The sequence below is a fragment of the Choloepus didactylus genome (genome assembly GCF_015220235.1).
Source record: "Choloepus didactylus isolate mChoDid1 chromosome 25 unlocalized genomic scaffold, mChoDid1.pri SUPER_25_unloc2, whole genome shotgun sequence".
NCBI lineage: Eukaryota > Metazoa > Chordata > Mammalia > Pilosa > Megalonychidae > Choloepus > Choloepus didactylus.
In genome coordinates, this window is record NW_023637607.1 from 6,569,819 (window position 1) to 6,582,563 (window position 12,745).

At 39.6% G+C, this 12,745-nt stretch overlaps 1 protein-coding gene across 1 annotated transcript in view; it reads right to left on the minus strand.

The window, feature by feature from the left end:
• The window catches only part of LOC119525560 (fibrillin-1-like), a 144,031-nt gene that overhangs the window by 86,906 nt on the left and 44,380 nt on the right, over positions 1 to 12,745 (minus strand). The window contains exons 6-9 of the mRNA XM_037824330.1: positions 9,596 to 9,742; positions 5,959 to 6,105; positions 3,666 to 3,821; positions 125 to 271 (exon numbers count right to left, since the gene is read on the minus strand). Of these exons, the coding sequence (XP_037680258.1) occupies positions 125 to 271; positions 3,666 to 3,821; positions 5,959 to 6,105; positions 9,596 to 9,742 (597 nt within the window). The remainder of the gene's footprint in view (positions 1 to 124; positions 272 to 3,665; positions 3,822 to 5,958; positions 6,106 to 9,595; positions 9,743 to 12,745) is intronic.

Sequence of the window (12,745 nt, forward strand, 5' to 3'; positions counted from 1 at the left end):
AATGTGATTGGCTTCAGCTTTGAAGACATGTGTACTAAACTCTGCCAAGTTCCACATTCACCAAGCACTGCTGATTTTTCAGAAAACCCTTGGACTTGAGTTCCCAGCAGGTGCCTCCACCTACCTTGACACCTCCCTCCTGGACCCTGGAAACTCAGCTCTCCACTGATGGATGCAAATCCTGGGTTGCAGGAACAAGAGTAGCTTCCGAGAGAATTATGGCAACTGGCATGCTCTGGGCAAGCTCTGGGATTGGCACATTCATCCACATCTGGTGAGTAGAAGAGAAAATCTGGAGTCAAGGCAAGCGAGGAAACCATCAGAGGAGAACATGGATAGGAGGTTTATTCTGCCTGTTACTAAATTGTGGCAGATGGTGTCATGCTCCCCAATTTCCATGTTCTCTCTTTCTGGGTCACAATGAACTCATTTCTTGACCTCTATTTCAGGGAGGTGTGGTCCTAAGTATAAATTTTGACCATCACCATGTACGCAGAAAGATTGTAAGCACTTTTAAAACAGTTCAGTGTTTCCTCTACAGCTAAATTTCTGGGTTAACCTACAACCTCACAATCCGCTACTCTGTATACACCCAGAAGATCTGAAACCAGGGGCACAAACATGCATTTGCATACCGATGTTCATTGCAACATTATTCACAATTGTCAAAAGAAGGAGATAATCCAAATGTCTACCAACTGATGAAAGGATAAAAGATAACCAAAATGTGTTACATACATGTGATGTAGTGTTATTCAGCAATAAGAAGAATGAAGTCCTGAAGCATGTGACATGGATAAAACCTAAGGATATCATGTTGAGTTAAGTAAGTCAGACACAAAGGGAGAGATGTTATGTGACTTCACTAATATGAACTAGACTGAATATGTAAACTCATAGTTATGAAATGTAGAATATAGGATGCCAAGAGATACACTGAAGCTAGAGAAAGGTGGTGGCTGCCTATTATGTACAGTATTTTTAACAAGTTTGAATTTAAATGTTTGGAAAGGGATAGTGATGAGGGTAGCTCATTATTGGGATTACAGTTAATAAAGCTGAATTGTAGGTTAATTTGGCTGAAGGGGTTTCTTAGACTCATGTATGCCACCAAAGGGAAAGCTAGAGTTTAAAATATTGGATTGGATTACAGTTGTCGGAAATAAAGCGGTACCTGTAAGGGAATAAACACTCTCTCGGTTCTGGAGGAAAAAAGAATTTATTTACGATCTTGCAAGATGGGGCGTCCAGCCAAACACGCGGAAGGCTGGCGCGCCAGAGGAAGACAATGGCGATCTTTAAATCTCCTACTCCTAATTCGCAAGTCCCTCCCCTGTTTCCCCATTGACTGGGTACTACAGAGGTTACAGCCTATCCGAGAACACTAACTAATTCATCTTTTGAGATTTTAATTTGTACAGCCAATCCCAGAGAGCCAACTAGCTCATTATTGAGATTCTGAACTGATTAGCCAATCCCCCCCCAAATTTTTATTTTTATTTTTTTTGCTGTGAGTTCCTGCCTCTGATACTACCTCATGTCTCTTTACATCAGGCAGATTCTCTCTTCTCTTTGTCTGGGGCTTGTTTCAACTGGTTTTGCCTCCATTTCCCTTATTCCATGCTGTCTCTATGTGAAAACGAAACTTATTCCTTTCTTACACAGTGAATCAAGAAGTGGATATTGTATAACATTAACACTACAATATAATTAAGTTCTTTTATGAACTAATGCAAATGTATAACACATGTACAAAGAGTTAATAATAGTTTGTTATATGGAGAAAAAGTTCCTATTGCAAGATATGGACTGTAGTTCAGAGTAATATCTTGGTATCATTTCATCAGCAGTAAAAAGCATACCACACCAATACTAGGGATCAATAATAGGGGGAATAAGGAGAATTGATTGTTTGGGGTTTTCTTTTTTATGTCTATCTGTTATTTTTGTTTTTTGGAACAATGAAAATGGTTTAAAATTGAATGCAATGATTATTGTGCAATTAGGTGGTGGCACTCTGAGACCAATTCTATACTTTGGAGGAATCATATGGTATGTGAATATATCTTAATAAAATTTGCATTAAAAACATAATTATCATAAATAGAAACAATGGCCACTGTCTTTGCCCCTCCCTCTCTCCACAGAGTTCGTATGGATTGTATGCAATGCAAATTTGTATCTAGCATCAAGTGATGGTTATCAGTTTCTTCACACCATGAAGCTAGGCTTGCTCTGTGACTCATGTCCACAAAAGAATCCAGCAGAAGTGACAAAGTGTCCCTTCCACACCTAAGCTTCAAGAGGTCTGTGTGCTTCTGCTCATTCTCACAGGCCCTTTATCTTTTACATATGAAGAAGCCCCAGCCTAACCTCATGAAAAATGATAGAACTCATGGGTAAGGGAGGTATCATCCCTGATAAGCCCCAGATATGTAAGCCAACCCATCCAAGATCAGCAAAGCTGACCCACAACTGACCACAGACACAGGAGTAAACTCAGTGGAGAACAAAATAACCACCATCAGAGCCCAACCTGAGCTGCCAAACCATGGAATCATGAGCTAAAAAAATGGTAGTTGTTTTTAACTATTAGTATTTGGGTGATTTGTTACTCAATAATTGCTGACGGATACAGATGTATTAGAAAAATCAAAGATGACTGTAATCCTCTTTTATATTAAGCCAGGTGAATTTCCAAGCCTTGTTTGATGGAGTTACCTTCAGTTTAAAGAACATGGAGAATAGTAGTGCTGCAACAGACTCAGGGAAGATGGAACACTTGTCTCTTTGTGAGAACATTTTGGCTTCAGTGAAGAGGATGAATTCAAGGGGACAAGGCTTGAGTAAGCGGGATACCAGTGAAGAGGCTGCTAGAGTAACTAAAAACCCAGAAGCAAAGGTGAAGAAGAATGGAAAGTTTCAAGAGATATATAGCAGGTAAATTCCCCAAGATTGATAACTGATTTGATATGAAAGGGGAAGGAGAATAAAGAATAACTTTCAAGTTTTTATTCCAATACCTTCAGGATGAAGTTCTGAAACTGAAGTCTGAATTCTGCCTACAGCTGGATTCCCCACCCGCAGCACTATTGCCAAGTGGGGCAGAAAGTCCTTAGTCTTGGGCTGCTGTCCTATGCACTATAGGATGCTAAGCAGCTGCCCTTACCTCTACCTACCAGATGCCAGCAGCCATCCCTTCTGCCCCCAAATTGTAACAACCAAAAATGTCTGTAGATATTGGGAATGTCCCCTGGAAGAAACATTATTCTAAGTATAAGAAGTCCCCATTACTGTCAAGTAGAGCCTCACCCTCTAGTTAGCTCGTTATAGACCCTTAACATGATTTCAAATCCTGGATCTTCTTCTAATTAGTTTTGTATCCTTGAGGAACTCATTACTATGTTGTAACATTGTCAACTCTAGTGGTCCTTAATGACTTAGGTAAGGAATGAAGAACAGTTCTGTATACCTCCACAACTGGAGTTCTTGGAGATGAATCCAACTTGGCAGCTACAACTGTAGCCCCCAAAGGAGTTAGTATAGAATACTCAAGGGAGATCCCACTGTTGAGGCATTCATTGATGTCTGAGGAGCACTGGAGATGAGTGTCAGACAACCCAATGGCAGGTGTTCACCAAACACCCCATGTCTGAGAGCATTACCTGAACAGGCAAAACGGCCTGGCTTTCCTGAGATCCATCCATTTCCAGTGGGAGAAGAGAAACCAAGCAAACAGCTGCACTTGTATCTCCCCTTCATGTTGGTGCATTTTGAGTTAGGTCCACAAACTGGGGGACTTTGAGAACATTCATCTACATCTGGACAGAAAAAATGCAGGTTTACAAACTTGCCTCATCCTACGTAGCAGACCGCGTTTCCAATATGGTTGAAACATTATCTTCCAACCCATAGGCTCCTGTTAGGTGGTGATGTGACTGGGGGTGTGTATTTCCCTCCCCTTTAATCTGGGCATGCTTGAGATTATGGTGAAGGTGATGCTAGGTCATAAGAAAACCATGCACTCCTATGCACATTAAAAAAAATAAAGAATAAAGAAAGGAATTTAGAAAAGAAAAGAATAAAATTATGTTTGTGGACAGACATGATAATGAAAGATAGAGATAGATTAGAAATTATACATAGATGTTTTATTAAGTAGATAGAAGTTAGAGATGATACATAGATAGATAGATGATAAATAGAAAAATAGTAGGGATGGATTGATAAATAGATGGATGGATAAATATAGACAGGTAAGAGATTAGATATGTTGACAAATAGATATAGATAATAGATTAAAGATGGATGGATTGATATATAGGTAGATATAGATACAGATAGACATGATACATATGTATGAATGGATGGATGGATGGGTAGATGGATGGATAGATATTTAGATGACATCAGATTAGATAGATAATAGATCAAAAGATAGATATAGATCAGTAGAAAGATAGATAAATGGCAGATTAGATAGACAACAGATATATACACATAGATGACAGATACATGCTAGATTGATAGAGATAGAGAGTTGGAAATATAGATAAGTACATACATAGAGAGAAAGATAGATAGATACATGACAGATAGGTAATAGAATGAAGCAGAAAGTGTGGCTAAAATTTAATATTGTGAATATGGGTATCTGGATAGGGTAGCATGGTAGAGTTTGCTATATGGTTTGATTTACCTTTGCAACTACCCTGTAAGTTTGAAATTATTTCAAAATACACTTTTAAGAAAAAAAACACTTACGAAAATTAAAGAAGTAACTGCATCTGCCCAAAAATATAGATGTGTGATTAGATAGATAGACAGATAGATAGATAGATAGATACTCAATAGAAAGGATCATTGGATTGATGCATGGATGGATGGATAAATACAGTTAGATAAGAGATTAGATATAGATTAGATATAGACAGATAGAGGCGAGGGATTATAGATGGAGGGTTACATAGATAGATACAGAGATAGATAGATGATAGAGAGCAGAAAGATAAAGATATAGATAGACAGGTTGGATCTATGGATGGATGGATGGATGGAAGGATGGATGGATGGATGTTTGGGGGATGGATAGGTATAGATACATATATATATGACTATTATATAGATGACAGATTAGATATAGATAGATATAGATAAAGATATAGATGTAGATATAGTTACAGATATATATATAAATGACAGATTAGATAGATACTAGAAGATGTAGACAGATATATGAGAGATATATGATAGCTACACAGATAGATTGATAGATAGATAGATACATACATACATAGATGTACAGATAATTGATTGAATAGATGGAATGATGGATGGGTGCATGGATGGATGGATGGCTGGATAATGGATGGATGGGTAAATACAGATAGATTAGAGATTAGATATATAGACAGATAGATATAGATGATAGATTATAGACAGATGGGTGGATGGATAGATTGATAGATATAGATACAGACAGTAGCATGAATGGATAGATGGATGGATGGATGGATGGATGGTTGGGGGGTGAATGGATGGATGGATACAGATAGATGAATTAGATAGATGACAGATAAGGTAAGTGATTGAAACATGTACACAAATAGATTTATGACAAATAGATGAGAAAGAGAGAAAGAGAGATAGAGAGAAAGAGAGGCAGAGAAAGAGATACAGAAAGCGAGAGATAAAAGATAGACATAATTGATGGGATATCAAGGATGGCAAAATGTTAACATTTTGGAATATGGGTATTGGGATAGGGAAGCATGGTAGAGTTTGCTGTATGTTTTCATATTATTTTTGCAACTGTGAAGTTTGAAATTATTTCAAAATAAAACTTTTAAGAAAAAAAAAACACTGAAAAAATAAGAAGTAACTACATCTGCTACACAGTCAGATTCCACCTCATTTTCCTACCAAATGAGGAATATTTTAGAGGGGGCAGGAACTCACCTTTGCATTCCACCCCTGGGCCCCTGAAGTTCCTTTGTCTGTTGCTGGACAGGAAGCCTTGTTTGCAGGTGCAGTAGTAACTCTCAGTAGTGTCAGTGCAGGTGGCATAAGCTGGGCATACAGTGGTGTCTGCACACTCATTCACACCTGGGCAGTGTGGAAGGGAGAATTTTGACAAAGTTAAAGACCCAGAGCAGGCAGCAAAGGGACCCAGCCCAAGAGAGTGAGGGCAACTGAGGTGCACAGTCAGGGATGTTGAAAGTTGTTGAGGCTTGCTAATCAAAGTGTGGGAGGAGGACCAGCAGCTTTAGAATTGCCTGATAGTTTGACAGAAATGCAAACTCTCAGGCCCTGCCCCAGATGTTCTGAATCAACATCTGTCTTTTATAAAGATTCCCAGACAACTTGTATGTAAATGAACATTTGAGAAGCACTGATATAGAACCTTGCTATGTAATGTGTGATCTATGAACCAGTAATGTCTGCTTCACTTGGGAAACCCAGGAGATTGTGGAATATCAGACTCTGGTTTAACAGGCCTGGGGAGGGACTGATGCTGCTGCCTTTCTAACAAGCCCCTGGGATTTGCTGATGCTGTTACACCATGGACCACACTAGAACACCAACAAAGCTGCAGACAGAATCATACAAGAGTCAAAACTGCAGGCTCTGGAGCAAAACAGGCCTGGGTTCAAATTTGAACAGTGTTACTCAAGGCAAGGAATGGTAGCTATACCCCAGATCCATCCCCCCTTCATTTTAATTATAAGTCATTAAGTTAAAGAGTGCATTCCCCACCTTCTCTTGCATCCAGTTGTGTCCTGGTTCTGGACAATTGGAAGAAGGATAAAGGATGTGTGAATCTTCTGTCCCTGCCTTTTCAGCCACTAAGTTTGTGATAACTTATTATAGAAACAATAGAGAACTATTACAATTATTATAATTGTGATAACTTATTATAGAAACAATAGAGAACTATTACAATTCCCATTATACAGATGCAGAAACCAAGGCTTAGAGAGGTTAAGTGATTTCCCAACAACACACAACTTGTAAATGGAAGAGGAAGACCTGTTTAAAGTCAAATTGCATGCTTTTGACTGCTACACGAGAAAGCAGATGTGGTGTAAATGGAATAAATTTCCAAGCAATTTTCAAGATAACTCCATGTAAAGTCTTTTATAAATAAGTGTGGAAAGTTTAGCATCCCCCATGGACTGTGAGCTCCCTGAAGGCAGGGATTTGTGTCTGTCTTGTTCACTGCTGTATTCCTGGGCTTAGTACAGAGACTAGGCACAGTGGATGATCAATAAAACCTTGTGGAATCAATGAAACTATCTGACCTTGAAGAGCTTTTATTCTAATCAGAGGATGGTTTAGAAAGATAATAAAGATGTAAAAATTGACAAACATATTTTTGGAGAAAATGAAGCTGGGAAGGTAATCGAAAGGGATGGGGGAAAGGGCAGTGGAGGGAAGTACATGTTTAAAAGGCACAGGCAGGGAGAGCATCATTGAGGAGATGACATTTGAGAAAAGACCTGAAGTAAGTGAGGGAAGGATCTGTGCAGATATGTGGGGAAAAATATTCCAGGCAGAGGGAGCTGTGGGAGCAAAGGCCCTGAGGCATGACTGTGTCTGGTGATTTCACAAATAACAAGGAGGCTGGTGTAGTTGGAGCAGAGTGGGAGAGCAAAAAGCAGAAGATAAGGATAGGGAGGTGACTCAGATCTCATACAGATTCTGCTAGACCATAGACTACTTTGGCTTTTTAACAGGTGGAGATGGGAGCCATTGAGGATTTTGAGAAGAGAAGGGACATCTCACATCTTACAGGTTAACAGGATCCTTCTGACCACTGGGCGGGGAATCAGCTAGAGAGAGGATGAAGCAGGATGACCAGGCAAAAAGTGACTGCCCTGGCCCAGGCAAATGATGATGTTGGGTGCAACTCAAGGAGGAGTGTATTAGTTAGGGTTCTTTAGGGAAACATAATCAACAAGAGATATCTAAATAAAAGCTTTTATAAAAGTGTCTCACACAACTGTAGGGATGCATGAGTCCAAATTCCATAGGGCAGGCAGCAAACTGGCAACTCGGATGAATGTGTTCTATGAAATCCTGGGGCAGCAAACTGGAAACTCTGGTGAACTTCTCAGGAAATGCTTTGTGGCTAGCTGAGGAAGACATGAAGTTCCTGTGTGTTTCCCTTAAAATCTTCAACTGATTGCATTAAATCCAGCTGATTGCACTCTCTCATTGTGGAAGACACATCCTTCATGCATGTAATCAGTCACAGCTTCAGCCAATTGACTGATGATTTAATAAACCAGCCTTCTGCTTTATTAAACCAGCCACAAATGTCCCTGCAGTAATGGTTACACCAGTGCTTGCTTGACCAGACAACTGGGTACCATCACCTGGCCAATCTGATACATGAACCCAACCATCACAGAGAGCCATGGAGAGAATGTGATCTGCATTTTAGTTTGAAAGCAATGTCCCTGGATTTGCCAACTGGTTGTATATGAAGTTTGAAGAAAGGAAAGGAATCAAGGATAATGTCAACATTTTTGGCCAGAAGCCACCAATAAGATTGGAAACAAGATGAAGGTATTTATAAAGTGCCACCAAAATGCAAAGGATCATCATGAACATTTTTCACTCTTGTTTGTGTTGCATTTTCTTGGAATCAAGGCTTTCCTGCACTACATGCACCAGGTATATCTGCCTTCCTTGCACAACACCTCACTTTAACTCTCTCCTCATTTCCAGGTTCCTCTTTTATCTGTGGATGTGAAATTGCTCTTTGCAGTCTTCCAGCTAATTGCTACTTGTGGTATCTCCATGGAAAACATCACCTTCTTACTTTAGTTAAGTTGCTCACAACTACAATCCACCCAAAACCAGAAGAATGAGCCAACCCTGTGAACCCTGGCCCTGCCAAACTTTCTAGAACATCTCCCATATCGACCCATCAGCTACCTTTCCTCAGTTTTTCAAACTCCTTTCAGCCCAAGAGCACTTGCACCTCGTTCTTCAGTTACCGGGCATATCCTCTCCCACACTTGACTCCTTTGTTTGGTAATTCTATGCCTACTTATGCATCCACAAAAACATCACTTCAAGAAAGTTTTCTGGTTATGTATTTGGGTTTAGATCCAGCACACTTTCAGTGCTCATGTGCTTAGAAAGCCATAAATTTCCATAAACACCATAAGAATTTGGAATCCTATGGCTGGAAGTTTTCGTTCCCTCATTTATTCCTCAAATATTAGAAAGCCATGAACCCTGATTTAAACTGAGGACTATATTTGATATTATAGTTGTAAAAACGTCCATTCAGCAATTGTGGAAAATGAGTCACATGGGTGAAAGGTGTTAATAATAGGGTAGAATATGGGAATTCTGTGATTTATGCACAATTTCTCCAATAAAGTTAAAATAAATAAATGAATAATACATGCTCCAAAGGTAATCTATTGAATGAGTGAATTAATGATTGATATAATGAGTGAGTAAAGAGAATCACTGGAGGACGTAAATGTAAAATGACGACACAGAGGTTGGGAAGTGTGAGGATTTTTACAAAGTGAGCCATGAATTCCATTGAAAAGACACACAAGAAGCTGATTACTTATGCAGCTGAAGTTGCCATCTTTCCAGGAGCCTTGTGGATTAGGATGAAAACCCATGGTGCATTTACAGCTGTAGGATCCCAGGACATTAGTGCAGATGGAATTTGGCCCACATGGTGATGGATCTTGGGAGCACTCATCAATGTCTGCAAAGAACATGAAAATGTAAACACCCCAATGTTATAAGGCAATATTTCCTTCCAATGCTGGCCAATAAACTATCTGCTCAATTTTACATTCCAACCCTCTGACATTGAAATTCAGTTGTCCATTGCTTACTGCAATGCCAAGATGGCACATACAAAAGTAGCTCCCAGGAATGTTGGTACATCTTGAATTAAAGGTGAACAATTTAACACACCCATCAATATCTGTGGTATAGAAAATGGGTGTGAGGCAAAGTTGGCTAATGGTCCAACATACATCATGCTTCTCCTTCCAAGGTATAGAGTTGTCATTAGAAGAAAACTAGTGGTCCAACCTTGGACTATGTTTGTCAGCCCACCCCCTTCATCCTGGTGGGTCCACATAACCAATATACACCCTTGGAAAGTAAGAAGGTGTATGTAGGTCACATCTTGGCAGACATGGTTAAGAAACATTTGTGCCTTCTCTCCTCTCTTTCCCCTTGACTGCTGAGGGCAGGGCTTCCAAGTTCCTAAGGGACAGAGAGCCAAAAGATAGAAGGGCACTGGCTCTCTAAGACATCATGTGGAGGAAAGCAATCCACTAACCAAGAACATGCATATTAGATTGCTATGAGAGTGAGAAATTTCTATAGTGTTAAATTAATTGTTCTCAAATGGAGGTGGTTTCTTTCCCTAGTGGACATTTGACAATGTCTGGAGATATTTGTGTTATTGCCCCTATTGAGTGTATAGATGACAGACGTATTGCTAAAAACTCTACAATACTCATGACACCCCCCTCTGACAAATCATTTATCCATCCCTAATGGTCAGTTGTACCAAAGATGAGAAAGCCTGACCTAACCAACACAGTTCACAGTGTCAATCAATGTTACCTCACCCTCTGAGTGTTTCTGAAACTTGGAATATGGATGCTATGGAATAGAATATTCTGGAAAAAATCATTTTTAACAGGTAAGGAGAAAACATTTCCTGTTTCATTACCAACTCAATAAACATGAGAATTAAACAGAAAAATCCATTGGAGACTCAGGCGGATATATGACCTATTGCACTGGAGAGTTAGAAGAAGTTCTTGTGATATGAAGGTAAAATAATTTGAAGTTTCCAGAGTATGCAGTGATGACCCATGTTTGGATGTTACAGGAAAGTAATTTTTCACTTAGTTGCATTGAAAAGGACTCTAAACAAGGAATTAGCTTTTTTATGATAGTGAGATCCCCATGTCCAGAAATATTCAAGCAGAGACTATGTGATATTTGTCAGAGATGGCAGAGTTGGAACTTATGATGTGCCTATGGAGTTGAGTTAGACGTGTGGTTTTCAAATGTTTTGACTCAGAAAGTCTTTCAAAAATTAGGCAATATTTTGACAGAAAAGAGAAAAGGAAGTCCATGGTCTTGCCTGCTTGGCCTACCTCTTGTCTTTGTTGGGGATCCTAAATGGGTGCCTAGGATCCCCTGGATGTATATTAATCTCTCTCTAAGGTCCTTTTCAAGTTTACCAATGTATTGCTCTGATTTTAACAATATAGGCAGCTAGTGGTCCTCAAAAACTGTTTTAATTAAAGCAAGCATGTTTTGCTTCTGGAGGGCTGAAAAATATAGAATATGTTCTGCATTATGAAAGAGCCTTCAAAGATGTCCTCCACCAATCCTTCCACTTCTTATATTCACACATTGCATATGGGAACAAGAGTTTGACTGGGGAAAAAGTAATTATTCTGGGACATCCATGCCCAGCCCTCAAGAGGACTGTCAGTTTCTGCTTTCTTCCACTTGGAATATTCCTTCCTGGTATTCAGCTGCCATACTATGAGGAAGCCCAAGCAGCCATTTTGAAAGGCCCATGAGACAAGATGAGGGTCCCTGGAGTGCTTTGAGCCAGAGACCACTACCAAATGTCACTCATGGAAGCAAGGCCACTTTGGACCTACCATCCATCACAGAGCCCCAGCTGATAACATGTGAAAGAAAAAAACATATGGTCAACCCATAGAGTCCAATGAGGAAATACACACTGTCACTGTAATTAGCTAATAAGGTTTTAGGATAGTTTGATATCCACTGAGAAGTCTTCAGCACGACCTGAAGAATTACTTTACTTAGGAAAGCTGCAGGGATCTCAGGGAACCAAAGATAGGCCAAAAAGTATCCAGATAGGCAGAAACAAGTATATTCTGCCAGGATGTTGATGCAGAAAGAATTGGGGCCAAAAAGAGTTGATTTCCTTAAACATTCATCCACATCTAAGCAGAAAACTGGTCTAAGTAGAAGAAATGAAGGATGCTAAGCTTGAAACTTCACCACTGACTGAAGCCAGTGTTTTCCCTGGCTGCAGTCTTTCCTTCTTAAACTCATTTTCAATGATACAGTGAGAGCAGATGTTTAGAGGCATACTCATGACCAATGTACTGTTGTTTGAGTTGTGAATCCCAGAAAGAGAAACATGTTCTTTAATTTCTCCCATTTCTGTGTGTGTGAACCCATTGAGCATAGGAGCTCTTGAAGATGTCAATTTTATTTAACCTGTGACCCATTTGATAAGGCTGGTACTTAATTAGGGATAATGGAGTACTTTATAAGGAGAAGAAATTCAGACACAGTAGGAGAGAAAGCCAGAGGGAGGAGCCAGAAAACTCAGAAAAACAAAGTAGGGCATTGTCATGTGATGGGAAATCCAAGGAGCTCAAGGATTGCTGGCCAACCAAAATGTTTTCGACCGTGGAGAAAGCAAGCCACCAAGCCTCTGAACTCTGAGTCAATAAATTCCTTCTGTTAAGCCAACCTGTGGTGGTTATTTTTCTTACGAGCCAGAGAAACTAAGACATGATGGAAGTCCTTTGATAGGGCTCCCGAATGCTCAGGATAAAACTGTAACTCATCATTTGGAAGTACAATGCCCTGCAAATCTCATCTCACCTCAAAGTGCATCTCTCATATTTCACTTCTAATCCTTTGGTACTTGATGATTGCATTGCATTAATAATCTGGAGAGCTA